This window comes from Salminus brasiliensis, chromosome 7 (genome assembly GCF_030463535.1).
Source record: "Salminus brasiliensis chromosome 7, fSalBra1.hap2, whole genome shotgun sequence".
Lineage (NCBI taxonomy): Eukaryota > Metazoa > Chordata > Actinopteri > Characiformes > Bryconidae > Salminus > Salminus brasiliensis.
The window spans coordinates 6,888,555-6,914,998 of record NC_132884.1 but is presented as its reverse complement, the minus strand read 5'-3'; the positions used below and the strand labels follow the sequence as shown (position 1 = coordinate 6,914,998).

The following is a 26,444-nucleotide window of genomic DNA, read 5'->3' as shown; positions in this document are numbered from 1 at the left end:
ATGGCTAATTCCAGTAAGTAGCTGGAGAATAACTCCAGCCTCGTTGGTGCAGCCATGTCTGAATTCAAAGGGAGAGGTGTTAGACTGAGGTTATGTGACGAGATGGTTACATTTCCGGAAGAACCACCAACAAAACAAATGATTGATTACCTGTTCATGAATGTCATTGTAATGTTATATAAGGGATTACTTTATTAAAGTAATGTAATCTGATTACTTTCAGTTACGTTTGGAAGATACATACGTTTTAAAGCCACATATTCAAATAGAAAAACTTTACTTGTGAATACCCATCAAATGGTCCTTTGTGTCTACACCAAATACCAAACCATCTCATATCCACATCAAACAATCTTGTGTTCTCATGAAACAAATCTTCTGTATACTAAACTATATATACCATCACTACTGGAACAAAATCTTATCTCCAAGATGAGAAATAAATCTTATATTTTCAAGGTTAATGTAAAAAGTATTGGGTGAAAAACAGCCTAGGCCAGTATTTATTCTATTAATTAATATATTAGTTTTCATTCTTTATTTAATATTAATTGAATAATTAATCCATTTATTCCTAAGCTGCTTTCCCTGGGTACTGCTTTGCTGTCGAACTACCATAAAACAGTATCCCAGACATCAGGTAACATATTAATAACAATTTATTGTAATACAGAATTTAGAAACTATAATATTAATATAGAAATCAAGTATTTATGTATTTATTTATGTAGTTTAAAATAATGGTGAAACTGTTTATGACGCTGATGCTGTAAATTCAAAATGGTCCATGTGCAACATTTTTATGTTTTATAAGCTTCATCCATTTCATCCTCCTCCACCCACCCTTATTACACCTCCTCCTTTTCATCGTCATCATCATCCTCAACACAAACACTTCCAGTAAGAAAAATGGCATCAGCATCAAAGCCCCAAGGAGGAAAGGTTCCCATAGACTTTTGCTGATGAAGGCAGATGGTATTTCATGGTAAGACACCCATAACCACAAGAGGAAGAGGGGTTGCTAACCAAATTGCAGTGGCTGACAGTCTTGGGTATTCCTGTCTGGATGAGACTCCTGCCGGAAACAGTGACGTCGCATTCGCTTCACTGCTCTGATGGCTCTCCTAATTACAGGAGAGCTCAAACGAAAATGTGTCTTAATTTTATGTCTACAAACTTGCCCCACTGTGTAATTATGTCTGGATGCTGTGCTGATCTACTGCTGTTGTACCTTGCTTAGAAAGGTTTGTCTCGAAACTAAGCCTTTGAGACACTGAGAGCTTTCCTGCACACTTCTTCCTACATACTTGATACCTTTGTAAGAGAGCAATGTGAAATGCACAGCCATTGTGTCAGTGCCATGATTGACCCTTTGCCCTCTGACATCACGGGTGTGCTACTGTAATGAACCCTGCTTTTGTAATTACAGTAGGGCCAAAACATAAGCGACACGTGTGGGCCATAGAAAGAGATTATTATATGCTTCTCCTGTTACTCAGCAGGGGAGAGTGGAGCACAACCTAACATGGGCCAAAATTTAACATGGATATTTTATGTGCACTGGTTAAGCACTTTATTAAGAAGGCTAGCCACGTTCACTTTTAAGAGTTTGTTTCTTCTGCGTTTGTGTAGAATTACCGGCCCATTCAAATGAAATGGTCTCTTTAAAGTAAACGCAGTCTGAAGTAGACTACTGCTGTAGACACTGATCATGAAGTAGCTCACTGTGCTAACCCAACATGCCAACAGGCTATTTAATGCTATTTAGAGCTACTTAGAGTCTTGTGGGGCACCATATCCAAAAAGAAGAGGACCTGCATCTGAGGTTGAAGTTGCTAAATTTAAAACATCCACCCAAATGTCCATCCGTCTGCTCTTACCATTTTGTGGAGGGGAAACCGACACCAGAACATCCTTACAGAGAAAGCCAGAAAAAAGGCTCGGTTATAATAAGCGCCGATGATCTCACGTGTCAGATGTGTGTGAGGCTATCAGGTAAGACTTTAGCATAAGTACTAACTTACCTAAGAGGCTCACAAGCACACAATGCGCCCACTTCATCAAACCAAACTTTGTAACCAAACCATTTCTCTGGGTAAGGATTCAATTCAGCACCTTCAACCATAGATGCGGGACCCCCAAAAAACTCTAGAAAAGTAGCTCTAAATAGCATTAAATAGTCTGTTGGTATGTTGGGTTAGCACAGTGAGCTACTTCATGATCAGTGTCTACAACAGTAGTCTACTTCAGACTGCGTTCACTTTAAATATGATACCACAAACCATTTGACGAACGTATATGTCCGCACCCAGGGCCAAATGTGGGCTTCTTTGGGGGAGGCAAAAGAATTCCCTATGGACCTTTGATCATTGGCACAATTTCGTGCTTCACTTTTCTGTGTGTATTTTTGTGAAATGGTAGGAACTAGGTTCACCTGTTCATTCGTATTAGTTTTCATCATTTTGCTTGGATGCAAAGAACAGCCCTTTCTGGAGTCATGACACTTCACCGTGCAGGAACACCTGCAAACAAGGTGGTTGTCATGCAGGCAAAGTCAAAGCACTTACATAATAAAAATGGTCCAATTACACTTGACGTTTAGAACGTACCGAACTTTCAGAGCATGCGCTCCTGGGTCCGTAAAAAAAACCCTTAAGGTTTCCTGGGTGGAACTCGAGCTTCTAAATGTCTAAATTTGGCATTGCGTTCTGCAATATTTGTCAACTGTGTGGACGCTTCACCCACAACTTACCGCATACTGTGTATTCTCCATACGGATGTTAAGTACAAATACATGTACCACTTCACCAATTAGCTTCAAGCGACGCTTGAAGACAAGCGTCCAGGCTTTTTTCTGTCCTGCACCAAAGTGGTGGAACGAGCTTCCCCTGGGTGTCCGAACGGCCAAGTCGCTCGCTGTCTTCAAACCCAGACTGAAGACCCACCTCTTCAGAGAATACTTGGACAAATAGCAGAGTACTGTGGTCACCTTATTGAGTTGTGCTTAGTAATGTCTAAAGCTTAGAGGTATATTTGAACTATTAGTCTGTTCTAACTAGCTAAGGTAAATAGCAAAGCACTTTTGTAAGTCGTTCTGGATAAGAGCGTCTGCTAAGTGCCTTAAATGTAAATGTAATTAGCTGTGATGCACTGATTTACTAGCCTTTCTACAAATGTTACAGATATTCACTTTATTTGTAGCACAGCAATGTATATTTCTTTAACCTCTTAAACCCGCCAGCAAGCAGATTGTTTAATGAAAAACTTCCACTACCAGAGAATAGCCCCACCAGTTTGTACAGAAGTCCCCGTAGTTACTGAGTAATACACCTTAGTGTATTACTAGTAATTAGTAATACACCCTCTTCCTTACATCTGCAAGGTCTGCAAATCATAGCTAAAATCTTATATAACTCTGTAAAACTCCAAACCCCTGACTGTCCACAGATTAGAAGCTCTAACATGAGACTGCATAAATATTTTTAAACACTTACTCACTCACTCACTCAGTCACACGTGCGCACACACACGTATCCACATGGCACACTCAAATATATGATTTAGAGGATGCGCGGTATACGCACAAATCAACTAACGCACAAAAAGGACGAAGTCGTGGCCGCGCTCAGTGCAAGCACTGCCCAATTACTTTCACAATGCTTAATAGGATGCTGTGGCTTTTTAACGACTAAAAACAGGCCCTCTCACTCCAAAATAGCAGCCTTTGGAAATCCGTGGGCCCGGCCCACAGACAGCTCACTGGAGCCTTTCCTCTAATCTAATGGAGAAGGCCTCCCACTCACTTCTCCTCCGTGACGTACTTCCATTCATCTATGACATAAGTCGCGGTGCAGACGTGAGCTGCACAAACACAGCTTAATTTTTATTGCCATATTTTGGGCTAAAAATACTTTACAGAATGGAGTGGTAAGTGGGAGTGCTGAGATGTTTATGAGTGTTTCTCCACCGAGGACGACAGTGATTAACAGAACATTATTAGAGACACACAAAGAAAAACCAAGAAGTGTGTGTTTTTTTCTGGTACTGGTCTCTAAACGTTTTGTTTTCTTACTTTCTACGACTAATTGGGCTCAGATTGTTTCCAAGTAATCCACCCTTATTACCGGACTTTTCGGTATTGGATGTTTACACAGAGAAAACCACACTGCAGAGAGAACTGCATTTCAGAAGCTTACTGGAATTACATGATGGTTTTTTAATTGATAAAAAAGTTGTGGTTTGTTGCTTGATGAAGCTTAAACCTGTACAAAGGTTTGGGCACCCCTGGGTAAAATGTCTGTTACTATGAATAGTTAAGTGAGTAGAAGATAAACTGATCTTCAAAGGGCATAAAGTAAAGATGAGGATAAAGATTTTAAGCAAGATTAGTATATTATTTTGTACGATTTTTGGGCTGAAAATGTTGAGTTATGGCTTGTTCACAATCATCGTTAACAAAGGCTAAAGCTTTATCAATAAACTTTATAAAATACTCTGACTTATCAAACCTTAAGCCAACAATCAGCAGCCATGGACATCTCTATGTCTCTCAGACAGCAGCTGCCTAGCACTCTGATCATTAAAATAACTGATGCCCACTAAGCAAAAGAATGCTATGAGTATATAGCGACGTGTTTTTTTAAGTATCCGTTTCTTTAGTCTGTGACATGCTTAAGAGATGGTGGTTAACAGGAACAGTGGAGGTCAAATTGAGGTCGGGGAGATCAAGAAAACCTTCAGAGATAACTTCTAATACAATTGCTAGAAAGACAAAGCCTCGTCTGACTGCAAAGGACTTTTAGAGACTCTGGAGTGGTGGTGCACACTTCTATTGTGCAGCGACACCTGCACAAATATGACCTTCATAGATGAGTCATCAGAAGAAAACATTTCCTGTGTCCTCACCACAAAATCTAAACAGGTGTGATGCAAGTTCTGTGAACTGATGAAGTTTAAACAGAAGTTTTTGACCGCAATGCGTAAAGGTATGTTTGGGGAAAACAGGGTACAGAATTTCTGTTAAGCTGTTAAGAATAACTGTCAAGCACAGAAATGATAGATGATGCTTATGGCTTGTGTTGCAGGCTGTGGCATTTCACTGTTAGAGGGAAGAACTGATTCAATTTTATGTCAGTAAATTGTGAAAGCACACACTACACTGTCTATAAAAAGCTAAAGATGAAATGAGGATGGCTTCTACTGCAGGATAAAGATCCTTAACACACCTCAGCATCTACAATGGACTAGCTCAAGAGGTCCAAATTGAAGCTTTTAATAGACCTCAAAAGAGCATTGCAGCAAGACAGTTATAGTTACACCAGATACAACGGTTATACCTGCAACAGTGGGTGTTACTTAGTAAGTAAGGAGCAGTACAGAAAGTCCCTCTTACCTGTGGGAGGATGAAGCATTATAGCCTCATGCACTGGGCTGCACAAAGCGAATTGAATAATAAAGAATCAGGACTACCTCAAAATTCCTCAGCTTGGACACAGTTTGGTGTTTTAACAATTACCCAAAGCCCAATGCCGCTTTGTCATCAGCAGACGAGAGTCCGAAAGAGCACAGTAGGCTGTGCTCTCTCCAGGTAGGTAGACAATGCCCTCTCCTCTCATTACTCTTAAAAAGCATTGCTAGTGCTAGGGCGAGCTAAGAATGGGTGGGTTAAATTCAACAAACAAATTTAAAATATATTTATTTGTCACTAAAAAACAGCTCAAAACAATCATTGAAAGCTCACTATTGCCATGACGAGTGTCTATGATGAGTGTATGTAAACTAACCACAGATGTATGTAGTAATGTAGTTCTAGAAGTGGGGAACTGAAATCTGGGCTCACATACAGGCCCGGTTTAAAGGATTAAATTAATTGTCATTTGCTTTGGCGTCTCCTGCTTGTTAAATGGACAGTAGGCCTGTTTGTGTCAGACAGCACAGCTGTGGTCCAGATGGGCTCTAAGGTCGTCACAGAAGAACAGCAATGACATGTAAACACTGGTATAACAAAGTTTACAGAGTACAGTAAGCGGCTTACTAAGAGCCATCTCAGGGTTTTAGTGGTTTTTAGAGAAGAACATTGTCATCAGACTATTTTTAGACTTGAAAGAATGTATCATAAAGTTTTCCTTTACATTCGGATTAAAAAGAAAAGATGTTTTTGAAATTCAGAGCGCAGAAGTAACAAATTACCAACTGACCACTATTAAAGGAGATACTTAGCTTTGGGCCTGCTTCTGCAAAGAACCTGTTCTAAAAGTGTATAGGTTAAAGCATTGGTCTTGGACCGCCTCCTGCCCTGGATGTTTTAGTGTGTTCCCTGGCCCCAAAACACCTGATTAACAGTAAAGTTGGTGTGTTATAGAAGGAATTAAAAACGTGGCATGGGAAGGGGGACAGGGGGACTAAAATTTCAGGACCAGGTTTGGGAAGCTGAACTGTTAAAGAAATGGTTTAATGTTAACATGCTAATGTTGCTAATGAAAGAAAGTCTGTGCCCACCAGTTACCATTAAATAAATGCCATTTATGCTAATTCATGGCAATAACCTTTTGTGCCATAAATCATCTCTGTTACTTTGACCAGCACTGCATGGTCTAAGCCCCCCCCCCCCCACACACACACTTGTCAGACCAAATCTGCTTCGGTAGCTGGGAAATTTAAGTATTTGTTTTTTCAGGAATTAATCAGGTAACTGATTAAGACAAAAGTAAAGTTAGAACACAGGAACAGTAGGAGTGTAACAACATGGATAAAAGTATTAGGACATCTGCTCATTCTTGCTTTCTTCTCAAATCAATTGTAACTCTACTGTCCAGGGAGTGCTTTCAACTAGATTTTGGAGCACTCACTGTTGTAAGGATTTGATTGCAATGAGCAACAAGAGCGTTTGTAAGGTCAGGATGTTGGATGACCACTCCACCTCATTCCCAACTTCCCAACTCATGCCAAAGGTACTGGATCAAGCACCATCATTCCAGAAAACACAGTTCCACTGCTCCACAGCTCAATGCTGGGGTTTTTTAATACCCCTGTGGCCAACACCTGGCATTTGGCATGGTGCTAATTGGTTCGTGTTTATCTGCTACAGAGAGTTCTATTCTATTGGCAATACTTCTCAACAGGGACTAAACTAAAGTTGGAGTTGGCGAAGCAAAGGAACCACACTCTCTGGAACAAATCCTTCCCTGGGTGATGTGCGTGTCATAAGGCCTACATTCAGTTCCATGTTACTGGGGTAACTGAAAAAGTCCAATATGCCATGTAGATAACTCTTTGCCATATAGCATCAGCAATCACATAGTCAAGTCTACTGGAGATACTTCACCTGACTCAGTTTAAGGCAAATGTGTGATGATTTAGGCATGTTTGCATGATGCTTAGTGGTATTTCATTAGTTTTTCCATTAACATAACGCTTGCAGTTACATAGGGGTTTTGATTTGCTTGTCTTACCAGCATATGAGCAATTCTCTCTGAAAGTTGTCTTGGCCTTGACCTCCACAGTTCCCCTAACCTGACAGTTTGTAATTGAATTGCACAGTATAGAAGTTACTGTGTAGTTTCTATGTATACATATGTCATTTACACAGGTCAAATGGAGGTGACCTCACTCCACCTGTAACTCCACCTGTAACTCCACTAAACGCTTAGCAACAAATAGTGGATTAAGTAGCCTGGAAATCAAACAGCTGTGAGGACTGTTTCTCTCTCTCTCTCTCTCTCTCTCTCTCTCAGACTGTCTGGAACAGGCAGATTATCATTTGGCTGTTGGCTCATTGAGAAATCAAACTCGCCGCCAGACAGCGAGAGTAAGATCTGTCTGGACATGAAAATGTTGCACACCGCTTCCAGGGTCCTGCTGCCAGGTGCAGGTGCAAACAAGACGGACAACCGCTCAACACTCACAGTTCCACCAGACCTGCGCCGAATTTAAGCTGTCTATAATGGCAGTCTGTTTTGACCCGTTTAACAAGGACTACAGATGAAGAGAGAGATTTTTGAGAGTAACCATGACCAGTAATGTGTCAGTCTGTCTGTCCCTCTCTCTCTGTCTCTCCCCCTGGACTTATATAGCTAGCTATAAAAGGAGCTGGGTGGCAGTAAGACCTCACAAACTTTCAGTCTGAATTAGATTTTTTCTGTGTTGTTGACAGTGCTTTTACAAGACATACCGCCTTTTCCAAGGGAATACCACTAGGCAACAATAAAAATGAAAGTGCTGGACCACTGCTGTACTGAACCAGTGTTGCATAACTGTCTTAGAGGTGACCCAGTTCCTGACCAAGCACTATTACAGCTAAGTGCATACTCCCTGCATCTTGTACTGTTCCATAGTTGGTGCTTAGATAGACAAAGGAGGCTGCCGCTTCAACCCTCTGATAATCGTGTTTCTCAATGTGTCTGACGGATGTTGTTCAGCATCACCACCACCAAAACATACACACACGCACACACACATACCTATTCGCAGATTTAGCACCCTGAACCATTCCTTCCTTGAACCTCTAATACAATGAATGTGATGTCGAAATGATGTCTGGAGTAACTCTTTCAGAGTAACGCAGACTAAACATCTGGTTAACCCAGTTGCACACAATCCACTCTCAGGGCAATCAAGAAGATTCCAGAGGTTTTTCTTCAATATATTGAGCAAGGGATGCTGGATGAGGTTCAAAACTTTTAACCAGTCTGAAGAGCACTGTGGCCCACAGTGTTGCTTGGCATCCCTGTACTCATAATGGTAACAATATACAATATATAGACTAAAGTATTGGGAGACACCCCTTAACCACTGAAGATGCCTTATTCAGTCCCATTGCCACAGGTGTATAAAATCAAGCACCTAGGCATGCAGGCCTAGGTCTGCCTTTACAAACATTACTGAAAGAATGGATGATTCTAAAGAGCTCACAAAATTCCAGCACTGTGGAACTGTAATGAATGCATGTTAATGTTTTACTGAATGGACTTTCATATTTCACTCATATTTTCATCTTTTTTGGCTTGATGTCATATTGCCATATTCTCTTAATTCAATATTGTTTCTTTTGTCAATTTTTTTTGCTGTTGTTTTTGTGCTATCTGTTGTCGACCAGAGGAGGATGGGTTCCTCTTTTGTGTCTTGGTTTTGAGGGAGTTTTTCCTCTAGTTTATATATATATGTATATAAACTAAATTTGAATATAATTAAATTGAATTAATAACTGCAGAGTTTCAAAGCTGCAAAGCTGGGACCAACTCCATGTTAATGCCTAGGGATTTTAAATGGGACATCATAAAACCTCCTGTAGGTGTAACGTGTAAGTGTTCCACAACTTGCTGTCTGTGTAATGTGTAGGTGTTCCACAACTTCCTGTATGTGTAATGTGTAGGTGTCACAAAACCTCCTGTATAAGTAATGTGTAGGTGTCCCAATAGTGTACAGATATCGTCGCTGTCCTGCAAGAACCTTCAACCTTGGCAACTTTACAGGAGAAGGAAAAAATCTTTTTAACTTTCAATGGAAGTCAATGTAAAAAGAAATATTCTAAGTCATTCTGGATCATTTCTTTTGATCCATTTATCATAAACAATGGACACAATTCAAAGTACAATTGTCCAATTCACATTATGCCAAAAAGTCAAAATGGAGATATCAGGTTTTTGTGTGACAGTGACCATATATATAATTTATTACGTGTAAATTCAAACTGATTGGATCTGAATCAGTCTGAATTTTAGTTCCCTGAAAGTCAGAGCTTTATACGCCACTGTCCAGCACACAGTCTGCCACCGCAGATCCCCCTCATTTACTTGGCTAGTGGCCTTGAAATAATATACCAAAGACCTTTATGCATACGGAATAGACCAAACCCACGGCCCCCGTGTGTACGTCAATGCAAGACGTGTCATGTTCCCCTGCACTGGGCAGACGCATTGACTCACACTAGCCTGGGGCCCGTAGCCGAATCTCTGCCGCAGCTATTCGCTGTCTGACCCCAACCGTGGAGCAGCGGTGAACAACGCATTGTCTCCTTCCAGCCATGCAGGCCTGCTTCAGACTCAGCCTGCTAGTGCAACAACAAACACTCCAAAGAATCCAGTTCAGGTTGTTGGATAATTTGCAGTGTTGAGGTGTCAGAAAATGCATGCACACGTTACATTGTGCATGAATGTCTAAGACATCAAGGTAAGATGTAAGTGGAATCATATTCCTTTAATTGTGAGATTACTGTTGATTTCACTCTTGAAAGAGTAGGTCTTCAGTCAGCGTCTAAAGACAGTAAGCAACTCTTCTGTTCTGACACCCAGAGGAAGTTTGTTTCTCCGTCTCTGTGAAAAGTCTAGATTCTTGGGTTCCATATGTCTTGAAGGATGGTGGGTCAAACTGAGCCGTACTTGAAGCTCGAAGCGCTCTTGTTTTGGCCACTGCATTTAGGTGTGGAGGGGCTGATCCATGTTTGGCACTGTAGGCCAGCTTTAAGGGTTTTGAATCTGATGTTGTTTTTTTCCTTTTTCTGTGAAATATGTTGTGATTATTTCCATATTCCTAAATATGGATAAGGCTAGTTTTACTGGAAACAGCATTTTTAATATTTGCTCAATATTAGTTGATAATTCTTCCCAAGCTCCTCAATCAACTGTCCAAATAATCAGTAGAATACTATTATTGTACTAAATTGAATTAGCAGATCTCACTATCCAGACGCTGATTACAGGTATAAGTCTTCGTATTTGGTGTATTTGAACCAGCCTGGGGCCCTCAACCTAACAATTTTAGAACTACTGGTGCAAAAGTGCCACCTATTGGTAGTAAATGTCAAAGTTTACAAGGGCAAACAGCAGATTTGAAGTGGGAAGTAGGATCTTATACTAAACTTTAGTGTTGTTTGTTTGTCTAGTGCTTCTGTGTAATTGCTTCATATTGTTTTCTTTCATGTTCTTGTATGATTGGCTTTATTTGTTCTGACAAGCCTCAAAAACATAGAAGCTGGGTTAGGTGAACTGGAAGCCAGGAAAATGCTAAAATGTGCTGAGCATGGGTCCGTGCTTCTACCTGGAACTCAGGTAGAAGATTTTGGCAGATCCTGATGTGCAGTTGCTCATCAAATGATTTTGAAACACCACCTTTGTTCTTCATTTCCTGTAGCTGGATTTTCCCCCTTCTCTTCTTTACAGAAGGCCTCTGGTTTGGAAATACTGCATTCATGCATTACAAGCACTGCTTGTCCACAAATGTTCTGCGATTATTAGGTCAGGGAACTGTAAAGCTTTCCAAAAGCTTTAGTTTGTGCAGGTAGTCCATGGTGGACTTTAATGTCTGTTTTGGTTTATTTTCCTGTTATGGGAGCCACCCTCTTCTCAGCTTCAGTCTTTTAAACAGATTTGGCAATATGCATCCAGGATTTTCCAGGAATTTGTGGAAATCACCCGTGCGATATTGCCAAGGCCACAGACGGCAACACAACCCCAAAGCAGGGCATTCCATGCAGCATGTGGGCTGCAAGCAAATGCCGGATATGGCCTCTTTATTTTAAGATTGAAAACAGCAATGATGGCAGGAACAATGGCTGCATTACTAATAAAGTAAATAATCACAGAAATAATCATATTTATCTAGTAAACCTAAGCAAAAACGCACAATTTATATAAATTATAAAACATTTTGGTTTAGATGTTAAGGCTTTTTTGCAAACTCTCTGAAAATGTAAAGAACCTTAATGTTGTGTGCAGTTTAAGGTAACACCTCCTTATTATTTACAGTACTATATGTAAGCATTTGGCATGAAAAATAATTTAACTATTCACTATTTATCTCAGCATTAAGTGTATTTTGTTTCCCTATACAAAAAACTACGTAACACAAATAAACATTAATGCAGTAGTCAACAGTCAGAATGTGTTCTTAAAAGTACTGAAATGTTGGAAATTTGATGGGAATGGAAAACACTGGGCTAAGTGTACTCTTGATTGTACTGTACTAAATGAATTGTGGTTTTCTTTAATAATTTAATTCCAATATACAATATTACGTTTAAATAAAAATGTAAACTGTTATATTAAAGCTATAAGTTTTAATATTTAGTATTTATTACTATTTTATTTATATGTTTTAAAAGGACTTTTATTTTCCATTCCGGCCACCTTCGACGAGTGGCCGCACGTCATCCGAACGCGTCAGGCTATTTGAACACACAACCTTTACGCAAGTGGTGTCATAGCATGCTTTTCGCCCTGTAGCCCGAGTGTTTTCTGTCCTGTAGTCATGCAGAGAGCTACACACTGCGTTTTCAGACATGGCTCTGTGCGGGCTTTCTATCCGTTAAGCGCAGGAAACGTCCCTGCTGCCATAAACAGAGGTAACTCTACAGTGTGTGCTGTCGAGTCTAAGCTAAGCTAAGGAGTGGAGAGGGGCTTGTCCCCTGTCTGCACTTGGGCATTCCAGTTCATGAGTGGCTGCGTTTCTTAAAATACTGTGTAACATTAGTATTGTAGCGTTTCTTGGGAATAAGAAAGTTGACATGCCTTAAAATGGGGTTGATGCACAAAAGCAGCCTAGTCGTGTGGTTTATTAGATCTAAGATCTCAGAACTTGAAGTGAAGTGGGCAGAACCATTCAAAATAAGCATGGAAAGAGTGTGTGGTTACATATGATCTAATAGCTTCATATAGTAGTCAGTCTCTTTTCAGTTTGCCATAGAAATTTTGGGCCTGTCACAAGGTGCCTTTACTTTTTTCATCCCGAATATCCATATATTTGCATCCTGAAGTACATACACTGTGCAGATGCCAGAGAGCACCTTTCTTTTTCAGTTTACAGTCTAAATTACTATCAAGTAGATGCTTTCATGCATTTATCAGCTGTTGGGGAAAAAGCAGCAAAAAGCATGCTTGCCAGATTATTAACCACAAGTCACTGCAACTGTACTGTATATCATCACTGTTTAATGAAAAGCATCTTTACAGGAAAAAATCCAGGAGAAATACGGGTCAGTGGCATGTAAAGTAGAGCAGAAACGAGGTTCAAACCATGGAGAAACCAAAACAGACAGTAATGGAGATACATGTTTTTCATTGGACAGCAGTGATATGTATATATTTGCTTCGGTTTTTAGTATGCTTTCACACATCCAAAGCTCAGTTTTCAAAATTAAGGAGCATTTTCTGCTTCTCACCTTCCAAGTAAGTTAATGTCTGGCCAGTTCATTGTTCTAAGGTCATTCTAAACTAGTGGCTGCTAGGGTGTTTCGTTTTCTCAGTAAGAGCTTCTTGATGAGCTCTACGTCCCTTCAGTGGAATTCATTGAGTTGTCTTAGACAGAAACACTTGTGGGTAATGTTAGATCTGAAACAGTCTTAAACTGAGTAGAGCTTGGTTTTGTGATGAAAGCTTTAAGAGATGTTTATCAGATGGATTTTTTTTTTTATTCCAGTCTGGGAAACCCAGTTTCTTTTGACGTCCCCTTCTTTATGTTAGTTGGGTATCTTATATCTAATCTCCTCTGAAATAATGCCTAAAGAATGAATAACTTGTACGTAATGGCTGTTTCAAGTGGAAATTAAATAAACAAAGGATGGACTCTTGAACTAACAAATAAACTAATGGAGGTATCATAGCCTCTCTTATCTGTGAATAAATTAAAACACACTTGCAAAATAATGGGACTGGGCTGATGAGTATGGTTTGAATTCTGTCAATTCTGCCACTGTGCTGTACTGTGTATTGCATAAAAGATTGATCTTCTCTCTAGGTCTCATTCCAGAAGGACTCCCAAACATGTTTTGCTGTCTAATAAAAGCTCTCCTTTGCATGCTTGTTACAGGAAATAGCTCCCTGTTGTGCAGAAAATACACTGTACTTCCCCCACCCCGGGACAAGGAGGAAAAGGCCATGCTGGACAGCATGTTGCGGGTGGACCATGCAGGAGAATATGGGGCCAATCGCATCTATGCTGGACAGATGGCTGTTCTGGGAAGAACCCAGTCAGGCCCTCTTATACAGGTATTGGACACGCTTATGTTATGTGTATCTTAACAGACATTCTTGATCAGATAAGCTTAATTTAGTCTAAGGCTAAATCTCTTCCATTTGCTGCTCCAGAACATGTGGGACCAGGAAAAAATGCACTTACAGAAGTTCAACGAGATTTTGGGGGAAAACAGGGTGAGACCAACATTGTTGCTTCCTCTGTGGAACGTTGCAGGTTTTTTACTTGGTAAGTTTGATTCTGTCTTTGTACAAATTAGCAATATTATAGTGTAGTAAATGAGATGGCTGCTGACACAGTACTCCAGTGTTGTAATCCAGTTTAAAAAATATAAGCTGGCGTTCTGTACTTCAAATAGGAATTCCATCAGTCAGTAATTTGAGGTATGATAAAGTCATTCGATGTAAAATAATTGCACAGTTGTAGTGATTTTATTAAGTATCCAAAGTGACAGAAATAATTTGTAGGTACATGTATATGTTTTTGTACCAGATCCCAAAATGTAGCTTTGCCATCAGCAGATATCAGCAGATGATATAAAAACCTAATCATTATAGTGCCTGAGGCTTTCCATGTGCATTTCTGATTAAGATGATGTATCTGTCTTTGTAGGGGCCTCTACAGCTCTTCTGGGCAAGGAGGGTGCGATGGCCTGCACTGTGGCAGTGGAAGAGAGCATCTCTGAACACTACAACAGCCAAATCAGGGCGCTAATGGAAGCAGACCCAGAGAGATATACAGAGTTGTTGCAGGTATGAGTTATTAGTGTGTGTTATTAAGATTACACTGGTACTGTTCACTTAATGTAATCTAACTGTAATCTTACTGTTTGTTCAAGCTGTCGAATGCTCAAACATCATTCATTCATGTAGAAATGAATTGTTTTTACCTCTGACAGCTCATTAAGGAGTTTCGTGATGATGAGTTGGAGCACCATGACACTGGTCTGGAACATGATGCAGAATCAGTAAGTGTTACTGACAAGAAATGCAGATGTTGACAGTTTTCTCACATTTGAGTCTAGGTAATGGAACACCTCTACCTCATGTTTTATCTAGTCCTCTCACACATGATAAAGTGCTTAAACATCGGGTGATGAGTTCAGGTCAGGTGTATTATGTAGGGAAATCACTACACTGTGGAAAGGTCCAGTTGTCTTTCACCCTCATCATGTTTCCTTTACTGTGAAGAATGGTAAATTACTAATGAATAATCCTGTGTTTTGTTTTGTCTTTGTGTTTACTTCAGGTACCTGGCTATTTGCTTTTGAAGACAGTTATACAGGCTGGCTGTAAGGCAGCTATTTATATGTCTCAGCGTATATAGGTGCACATTTGTGTTTAATGTACAGTGTATTATTTTGTTTCTATTTTAACTGTAATATGATAAGACGTTAAGGGGGCAATTTCTATGACTATGGTACATCATTTTGATCCAACCAGAATTTGCCAAGTCAAATTAAATGCCTATAAAAGAAAAAGGCATGTGTTTTCTTTAATGTTGTATTTTTTGTAGTATTTATACATGGTTTTGGACTTGGAGATCTAACAGAGAATATGTGACCGGGCAGTAAAAAAAAACAATCAATATTCAACCCACATCACAAATGGTTGTGGTAGTAACTTGTGTCATGTGGGAAATACTCCTCCTAGTGGTTTCCAAACGTAATGATTCTAATGTTCTCTGAACAGAAAACCTGTCCTGAAAAGCTTATTTTTTTTGTAACAATTTTTTAATATATTACAGTAATAACTTCGACACCTTATTTTTCATTACCACTCTCACAGTCCCTCATGATTTTTAACTGTGGATGATAAACAAGTCAGCTGCAACTCTGCTTCAGATATGTACATTGTTTACCAACTGAATAAAATTTCAGGAAAAAAAAAAAAAGTTTAAATTTTTTTTATTTTATTGTTAATGCCTCCTCTGGTACCAGCTCTAAGCAGGCCTTTATCACCATTGAGTCACAGAATTTTTCTTTTGTAGCAAAGTGTGGTGGGCTTCTACATCTGGGAGCAGATTCTTAGGGTTAACTCGCTGTAACTCTGACCTTATTGTGCTCATCTGCCCCTGGAAATAGTCTGGCCACTGCCACACCATAAATGGAGAGAATCCGACAATGATTTTAGATGTATTGTTAAATAAACAACCGATTTGGATGCACAACTAAAAGAAACTGCATGTCTGACAACACAGAATCTGTACTTTTAGGGTGCAGAAGTTTAACACACTGAAGACGTTATCCGTCACCTTAACCCTTCTTTGCTTTACCATGGGTGACATGTGCTTCAGCACTTGAATGACATCATCCTGAAATGATACAGCGCACTTAGCTGAACTACCGATGCACCACTCATCATATATATAAATAAACATGACACACATCCTCATAAATCACAAATGCCCCCTTTAGCTCCTGTTGCAAAACACTCCATAAATTCTGTCAGGTCTGAGAAGTGAACAAACAAAAGCAATCAAGTAAGCTGCAGCACCGAAAGCGTTTTAGTATCGTTGCATTGACAGCTTTCCAGCTCTTTTGAGGTGCTACATTCCTGCACTAGATGTGTTTATTTTTCACATCTCAAACATGAGCAGCTGCCCATGCATATCGCTGTAAGCTAATCTCTTGGCTTGATCTACTAAATGGTGTGAATGACTGCTGCATCGCAGGAGAAAAACAACCATAACACTTAATTGCTGTATATCTGTTAATGGGTGAAGTAGTAGTAAAGGACAAGCACATACAGGAGATGTATGTGTATATAGTTTTTACATGCCAACTTTTTCTGGCTTCAATGTATATGCAGCTGCCTGGGCACACACTTTTGCCTATGGCATAAAGCCTGTAACAGTTTGTATTACATTGGTACTGTTGGATGGTGAAATGGCCTGCATAAGGCTGGGAAAGGCACCTGACCTGACAAAACTTTGTCAAACTAAGCCATTGAAATGCCATCAGTGGCAGTCAGTCAGTGTGTCTGTTAGGTTGAATGTGATATGAGTACAAACACTGACAAGCCTGTATTAATATATAGATACATTGACAATTGGCTAAAAAAGTTGCTCAGATGTATAGCGCACATTAGACCAGCTTCTTTGTGTTTGAAGGTATCTATCCCATCTTTTTTGATGGATGCCTACAAAAATTACTAGATCAATGCAAGATGCTGCACCAGTCAGGAGAAATGAAGGTCAGCTGGTGTCACGAACAACAATCCGCAGATTTAAAAAGCAATAAGAGCTTCTGGAATTGTGTTGGGAAATGTATGGAGAAAATAGGGCACTATAGGAAGTCTGTGGACATGAGGTGAAACCACAACTACAACTCTTATCTTTTTTAAGTTCACATCTATAGATGTTTGTATGAGACCTCAAGCAACTAGGTTTTATTGATTAAAACAGTGTTAGTTATCAAGTAGTCTATCAGTTCTCAGTAGAGCACACATGGTTACACTGAACCTTTTGTGGTTGCACTCCCAGGTCTGCAGGCAATATAAGGTGTACATACAATATAAAGTTGACCCAAAGCTGGGAATGATTTCTGTGTCAAATCATTAGTATTGATGTCTTCATTGTATGATGCAAGGATTAACACAAGGGTGAGGAGAGCCAGATTCCTGTAGTTTGGTGATTTTCCTGTTTAAACACACCTACTTCGGCTCAGCAGTTAATTACTAGGTTCAGTCATCAGGTCGAACCTGATGGAACCGTGCTGGACTCTGGCCCTCACTTCCCCACCCCTGCTTTAAAGCATAGAGGAACTTATCTGGCATCTGCTATTAAATAGAACCGTGAGTGATGCCTCTTGGCACACTGCAGGTGTTAATAACAGTAAACCATAAAATTAACATCTATATTAACCTTGTAGATTTGGACACATGGCTCATCCCAATTTCAAAGTAGCAATACAGTGGTTTGTCAAACTGGCAATATGTCTGGCTATTCTTTCTGCTCGGTCTGTAGCAGCAGACTACTTTGCCTAAATTCACCCCTCAGAAGAATTCACTCATATATCGACCAGGAAATCAGCAACAAGAATATAAAAAGGCCTATAAAAATTCAAACTGGCATAGTCCTGCACCTGTGAAAAATCGTTGCTATAAATTTTGCAAGCAGTGCTAATATAAATCCACACCTCTCATAAAAACTTTCGGATGCAGATCATTTTGTTTTTTGGCATCTTCCGCCATGGCCGTCAATCAAGAGCCTAGTGTCTTGCACTTGCACCTCATCAAGTCCGGTTAGCCCTGGAGAAGAAAGTGCTTCTTTATGGATATGTATGGACATGTTCGTTTATTAATTTGACCATTTTCACTTCATTACGGAATTCCTCATTATAAGAGTGCAATATATGAAACAAGCTGTGCTTCGCAATTTCCTGATCTAACACAAGCTAAAATGTTATGCTGCGTTTCATTTGAACTAGGATGTTGGATTTTCCGAGTTCCGAGTAGGAAACATCAACTGGAATGCCCCCACAAATCGGATTTTCTACTCAGAAAGTCAAGAGAGCCTCACCAACCCAGAGTTTACAATCCAAGATGGCCGTATCGTTTATCAACAGTAATGCAAAAAAGCAGTGGTATTATACTGTTCATTTGCACTTCTATCTATTTATGTCTCATTAAATAAGTCATACACACAAAACCACCCGTCTACTATATGTGAATGTGTTCCCATGATGTCTTGATGTGCAAAATACCACATAATGTGTTATCAACCTGAATAAATGAACTGCTAACAATTCTAACCTTAGACATAAAAAGTGGGACATTTTGGTTATATTCTCCATTAAACATTGATAAGGATTATTAAACCAGTTGGTAAAAAAAGTATTTTAGTAAAAGTAAAAGTCTTAAGCTTTAGCTGTTTTTTGGAAATGTTTTGAAATAGTGTTCAGAATGTTTAACTGGAAAGCGGTCAACCCAGGAAACATCATTCCCAGCTCAGACATCCAACTTCTGAGGTAAATGAAATGCATTAGCCCTAAACTAACAAGCTAGTCACTATGATACATCGACATTGCATTGTTACATATCTTAGCTAAATGAAAATGTTTATTTGCAGTAACTGACTCCAGTGACTTGCAGAATGTAGGTACCCCTGGTAATATCGGGTACTGTGAATAGCTAAGTAGGGAAAATGACCTGATTCCCAAAAGACACAAAGACTCACATTTATGACATTCTTTAAAGTTTCAAAATAACAAAAAAGGAAAAGTGTCCGAAACATAAGTCTTGTCACACTGTCTGGTCAGAACTCAGTAACAACCCTTTGGCAAGTATCACAGAAGCAAAAGGCTTCTACTTGCATAAGATTCTTCTGCCATCCTACCATCCTGCAGAACTGCTCTTGAGGCCCACCACAGATTTTTGATGTTGTTGTCAGGTCATGTAACATCTGCCTTCAAGTCTGCCAGGGTTGTCCCTATACTAAAGAAACCAACTCTGGACAGCTCGGACATCGACAACCACAGACCCATTACTCTTCTCTCTTTCCTTTCAAAGATTCTCGAACGTTCTGTCAACAACCAACTGTCTGTCTTTCTCACTCTGAACAATCTACCGGACCCTAACCAGTCTGGCTTCAAAACTGCACACTCTACTGAAACTGCTCTCATTGCAGTTACAGAGAAGCTCCATACAGCTAAAGCTGCCAAACTGTCATCGTTTCTGATCCTCCTTGACCTCTCCGCAGCTTTTGACACAGTGGACCGGCCTTGGAATTACCTGCAGGGACGCTCATACCAGGTAACATGGCAGGGGGACACATCCGCTTCTTGTAGTCTCTCCACTGGTGTTCCTCAAGGCTCGGTTCTTGGTCCTCTTCTTTTCTCACTCTACACTAGCTCTCTTGGTAAAGTGATATCCTCTCATGCATTCTCTTACGCAGACGACACTTAACTCATCCTTTCTTTACCACCGTCTGACACACACTGGTTTCTACCCGCATCTCAGCATGTCTCTTCTTGGATGGCGGCTCACCACCTCAAATTTAACCCCAGCAAGACAGAGCTGCTGTACATCCCGGGAACTGCTGGACCAAAAAACGATCTTGCCATCTCCTTTGAAAACTCACTGGTCACTCCTTCTACAGAAGCTGGAAGCCTTGGTGTAGACATGGATGATCAGTTATCGTTCTCAAGTCATGTTGCAAACGTAACTCGGTCCTGCAGATTTCTCCTGTACAACATCCAGAGAATTCGACCCATCCTCTCTACAGAGGCCGGCCAGGTGCTCATTCAGTCTCTCGTCACTTCAAGACTTGACTACTGCAACTCTCTTCTGGCTGGTCTCCCTCTGTGCACCATCAGGCCCCTGCAACTCATCCAGAATGCAGCGGCACGGGTCGTCTTCAACGTTCCTAAATTCAGCCATGTCACTCCACTGCTGCGTTCTCTTCAGTGGCTTCCTGTACCTGCCAGATTCAGATTTAAAAACTTGATGCTGGCCTACAAATCCAAGAACGGACCAGCCCCTCCGTACTTGATGGCAATGGTCAAACGCCGATCCACACCAAGAGCCCTTGACCTCGACTTCCCCTGGGTGTCCAAACGGCAGAGTCACTCGCTGTCTTCAAACGCAGACTGAAGATCCAGTACTTGGGCGAATAGTACAGTGGTCACCTTATTGACTTGTGTTTAGTAGTGTCTAAACTTTGAGGTTAGCAAAGCACTTTTGTAAGTTGCTCTGAAGAAGAGTGTCTGCTAAATGCCTTAAATGTAAATTTGAGTGTTTAAGTTGGGAGAATATGAGAGCTAGGAAAACCTTTAGCTTGCACCTGTAGAGGTATCAAATCATGGATTTGAGGTAATTACAAATTAAAATGAGAAAAAAAAATGTTGTAGAAGCCATCCTCTTTAAAAAAGAAAAATTATTTGAATGAAAGCCATTCTTCCACCAACTACTAACACGTTTCCTGTGCCACTGGCTGCAACACAAGTCCAACCAGTTGGCGAGGTGTTTTTTGAAATTCTGCAATTCCTTTTTTCTCCAAACATACCTTTGTTTTTTTTCAGCCAAAATGTTTTAAATGTTAATCTCATTAGCGTACAGGACTTATTACCAAAACGCTTTAGGCTTGTTCCTATGAAACCTTCTCATGCTGAATTTTGTAGTGAGGATAGATTTTCTTCTGATGACTTTTAATACTAGAATAGTGCAACCCCACATCTCCCTGAAGGTATTTTGCGATCAAACAATGATTTGTAGGCATTAATTATTCAAGTCCCAGAGCTGTTTGATGAAGCATGGCTGCTGAAAGCTGGAGTCCAAACTTTTGCATCACACTATATCACAGCTGTCATGCAAATCCCTTGAAGCTCTAAAATTTTAACTTTACAGGACCAAAAAAAATCATATTTTTGAGTAATATTTTTTGTGATGTCAATGACGTTTCATATTTCCCAACAAACTGCAAAACATAAACATATTTGTCTTTGAATATTAATTAATGTTGCTCAAATGTATTTATTTATTTATATTTATTTATACTCATTTTATTTACATTTTATATGCATGTCTTTTATACATCCATATGGTCTTCCATACAGTGAGGTGCCGCAGTCTGAAGGACAAAGCTCTGTGCCCTAACTTAAATGTGGCCTGTCAGGTAGAAATAAATTTATAATGAACTTATGGTCTGCTATGAGGTCTGCTTCTGAGAAACGTAGAGCGTTCAGCAGAATCCAGTCTGTATTGCACATCATAAAGGACCTCTGCACGTTTTCATATCTGAGCCATTCCATGAAGGGTCACATGAGATGAACAGCAGAGCATTGTCCATAAATAGCATAGAACAACATTTTTTCCAATGAATGTGAAACTGTTGCATCATTTCTGGAGTGATTCACGTGTCTACTAAGACTACATAAGGACAGTTACTATGGGTGAACATAATCTGATAATTAACCTGACAACTTTTTTAAAGATGGCAGTATAAATGATACCAAACTTTAAATATTGTCATTCGACACACTTGATAGGGTCAGCATCACCTCACCAATTCCCCAAATGTGAGAGCATAGTTACCCATTAGACATGGGTTTCTTTGTCTCTTTTGTCAGTTCCAACTGATACCGTCAAGTGTAGATTCATTAATATGTTAACCCCAACCAGTACTTTGCTGGTTGATTGCAATCTAGATGTAATGGTCTGTAGATCTTAATCTGTAATTAGCTCATGCCTGTTCCACTGTTATGCTATTACACATGATTATCACTCACACAAACATGAAAGCAAAATTCACATTAGTGTAATTTGGAACAGGTGAGTGCATGGTAGCCATATGGATGTTTGTCTTTCTAAGTCATCTCGCTGTTCAGGGAGCCAGCAGTTGTGTTGGCACCTCGGGCGGCTGCGTTTCGGATCAGCCTGTGCAGCTTATGTGAGAGCATCTGAGAGCGGCGTGACCCCAGTGGCCATCAATCAGTGACCATGACAGCGAGGGTGGCCGCTACAACATGACTCCAAGGCCACGTTACTACTTGCCTCTGTCATGAGCCTCGGCTGGCTCTTAGAGCTATTTGGCCAAGCATTTGACGAGGCCCCCCATGGCCCAGTTAGGCAGCTTGTGATCACCACAGACCCTGCAGATGGATCTTACTGCGGCCTGAAACGGGCGCCTGGACACATGCAGGTAGGACTGCTGAGCTGCATCTCTTCTACTTTAAACTGAGACCGGTCATGAGGGTAGATCTCTTTGCATGAGCTTTCAAATGCACTGATCATCATCAAAGAGCATCAAGAGAAGAGAGTCTGAGGCTCATGTGAGTGGGTGTGAACAAGTGTATTGCATTCTTACAGAGCTGTCACATAAGCAATGCAGAGGGAGATTATCTGCCAATACCCCTCCTCTCAGCCCTGATCTTCCAGTAGAACCTGAGCATCATGCCACTCGTTTTCTTTGGGTGTTATATCACGTTTGAGTCAATCCAGACCATCAATCCCACTGACTGCTTGACAGTTAACAGAAGGTTAGCATGTCAACCACCATAATGCCTGACTATGGCTTGGCCCTAAGCAGCCAAGCCACCTGTTAGTCCTCTTTTGTGGCCATCTTGTGCTTTGCACCAGTCCTCCAAAGCTTTGGATGTCAGCTCCTGAAGATTGACGTCCTTAGCCATGCAATCCCTCTCAGTGAACATCATCATGCCTCTTATCGCAGCTGGTGTGTAAACAGGCAAGTCATCTTATCCGCTGCATTTATATTCTCTCATAATGGCTGCAGTTGAGCACTGTCGACAACTATAACTATCATAGATTTTCCGATTATGCTAACCTTTACACTGCAAATTTCAACCAACTGTTCCAACTGATCCTCATGCATTAAACAGCCTTGTCATGCGTCAGGTGTGCAAATGTGGAGGTTTGCGTCCTAAGTATTATGCTTTGTTGATCTCGACCTTCTCGCATTATGGAGTGCTGAAAATCCAATGTATTACGATTCCCAGCAGCATGCCACGCTTTGATGGGTGTCATCTGAGAAATGCGCTGCCTGCCTTTAGGTTCTAGTGTGGTGATGACACTTGTACACAACACCGTAGACAAAGTGCTTGTCAAGTGCTACCACCCGGCCCTTCGGTGTCAGCACATGACCTTGGGGAGGCATACTAGAAGGCACATTCCAAACTAAAGAGAGTTATTCTCCCACCAGTTAAATAATCATTCAGAATGCTATGTAGAGTTAGCATACACATAAACATAACTTTGTTTGCATGTCTGAAACGCTGTAGCTGTTTTTCAGAGGTCAGGTGCACTGCATTAAAAAGTTGCCTTTTATCACTGTAGTCTCTTATAACCAAATTACTATAATTTGAGTTGCAGTGATATAACAGTTTTAGGTTTACTACGGTGTGAAAATTGATGGTTGTCAAAACGTGTACATGTGCTTAATACCGTTTTTTCAAAAATGCAACAGATAATATTTTCAGGGATTTGTAAACCAGTCAATCGATTAATAAAGTAAAGAATCTTTATTAGATACGAAATAGTTAAAAAAAAAAAAAAACTCTTTTGCAACTTTTTTAATTTATTTACTTGTTTGTTTATTTATTTTAAAAGTAAGACTTTTTACATATACTTCTATTATAAAATAGCTAAAAACATTGTATCTCTAGTAAAGCATTTTAAATTCATTTAAAGGTCATTTTATCTGACTATAATACCAATAATATGAAGCAGAAGAAGAATTGTGAAATACTGTGTACTGTGATATTTTGATATATGTGATATACTGTGATATATGAGATGGCTATCATACGGTTAAAATCTCATACAGTTGCAATCCTAGGTGTCACCTCCATAAACAGTTTACTCTGAGAAACAATCACATATCATGACTTCTAAAGCCTGACTGGAGCTTTAAAGTCAGAAGTGATTCCTGAGATGTAAAGTTTGCATAATGTCAGTGCTACCATTACTATATTGCCCTCTGTATAGGCATTTTAAGCATGTTTAAGGCCAAAACCTATACAAAACATACACATTTCCATTTCATAACTGAATTTTGTAACATTGCTTTTAGAGGCATTACCCAGTTTAGGCATCTAATTCCTAGTGAACAACTCCAGAACAACTGAAGATTCTCCAGAACTGCCCCTTTATTTGACTCTGTTTGTAACTTACTGTAAAATACTGTAAAATGGTCCCTCTTTGAACCGCTCGATGTGCCCTGTATAAGTAAGGCTTTTGTCATTGTCATTGCCTTTGACCAAATGAAGCATCAAGGGCATCTGGCCTGTCTGTGTCATCCTGGAGCTGTGAACGTGTGGGTGTTGCAGGTTCAGCCCTGCAGATTCGATTCGAAGAGCTGCCATGTCTTGCCAGCTTCTGCAAAAATCTGTTGAAGCAGATATCAAAGACATAAAAGACCAGCAATGCCATCTAAACCTTTTTTTCTAAACATTCTGGCTTGTTTTGAAAAAAAAAAGTATGAAGGATTTACACCACTCTTTTCTCCGTTTTTTAAGCATTTTGAGGTCTGCTTAACAGATTGTTGCAGTGATTCTGGGAAGGCAGAAGGAGGCTTGCATGCTTTTGAATAGCAAAAGAATGAAAAGCTTTTTAAGCTCAGTAGATCAAATTTAAAAAGCAATGTCACCGAATGACTTGTTTAGACATTTCTTTACTGAAATATTTTCACGTATGTGAAATATTTTCTGGCAACACTTTAAAGTGCCCAGATAGGTAAAAATATAAATTGCGAAACGCAATAACACTTCAAAATAACTCGAGTCTAAAAGTGGTTCCTGTAAAAGCTCAGAAATAAACATCAATCTGACACATGGTCTACCTCATTGGTCCATGTGGAATTTATTTTGCTCGTACAAGGGTGCAGACTCTTTTCTTTTTTATGAACATGAATCAAGTATTGTAATGCTTGAAATTAGATGGGCAATCGTCTAAATAAATCACTGTACTTTGACCTGTAGATTAAACCATAGTCACCAAACAGTGACTTCTGCTATGAAGTGTGGTTAAAAAGTGTTAAAAATCGACAGTTCTCCCATTCTTTACTGGGAAAATCCAGGCCAAGAAAGATTCATTTATCAGACAAGTCGATTCAGGCCCACTTTTGGTTTTCAGTGTCGAACGAATAGCTCTGTACTCTGCTCTATAAGCATTATACTGTGTTTTAAAATGAAACTGTTGGCTTGTGTGGAAGAGCACTGTGTATGTGGTGACCTCCCCTCCATGTCCTTTTGTGCATGCGTGTTCGCTCCACTAAGCATGCCTCAGCGCTAGGCGCTCATTAATGTCTTGATTGACATGTTAGGTTGGTGTACATTTCATTGATGAGAATTTTAGAGGCCAGACCCGTGATGTCTTTCGCTGATCACTACGTCAGCTTAAAGCTATCCTAGATCAGTTTCAAATACTCCTCCCCGACGTCAAACTCCTCGTTCTGAAGCCAGCTCCAACCTGTGCTATTCAGCCTAAGGTAAAATATACATTGGTTCTTGTGTTTCATGCCAGTGATAAATGACTTGTGAGAATGTAATTAATAGAATATTCATTTGAAAAAATGCTGCATGAGATCTAACAAAAAATATTTTCATTGTTAGAAAGTGTATTTTCATTCAAATTTATACTTGTGTTTAAGACATGCTTACATTTCAGGTTATGCATGAACACTAATCTGTAGGACCTGGAGATCTGGAGGATGTTAATTAGAAATTAGACTCAACTAGTTGTTTGTATTGGGTTTTGCGGCAGTGTGCTGGTTCATAATGCTATATGCAGGTCAGAAATAAGACTTTCCTAAGACTCTGGGTCTTAAGAAAGATAACAATGAGAAATTCTGTATTCTGTGATACTTCAGTGGTTAGTGCTTCATTGGTTTAGAGGGTCTTTAGTTTGTCCCTGCTGATTAACTGGTAGTCTTTGGCAGAACCTGTAAAGACACATGACGATATGGTTCTACCTTGCATCACCAAACCCAAGCATAAAAACAACAGACAGACACCCAGCCAACTT

The 26,444-nt window shown here is 40.0% G+C and overlaps 1 protein-coding gene across 1 annotated transcript; it reads left to right on the top strand.

Annotated features, from left to right (window-relative positions):
* The first annotated feature begins 12,159 nt into the window (after positions 1–12,159).
* coq7 (coenzyme Q7 homolog, ubiquinone (yeast)) lies at positions 12,160–15,850 on the top strand. The gene is made up of 6 exons (XM_072682879.1): positions 12,160–12,337; positions 13,801–13,979; positions 14,079–14,193; positions 14,578–14,717; positions 14,864–14,932; positions 15,214–15,850. Exons 1-6 carry the CDS (start codon positions 12,244–12,246, stop codon positions 15,289–15,291), a joined length of 675 nt encoding a protein of 224 aa, XP_072538980.1. The 5' UTR covers positions 12,160–12,243; the 3' UTR covers positions 15,292–15,850.
* Positions 15,851–26,444: the final 10,594 nt, after the last annotated feature.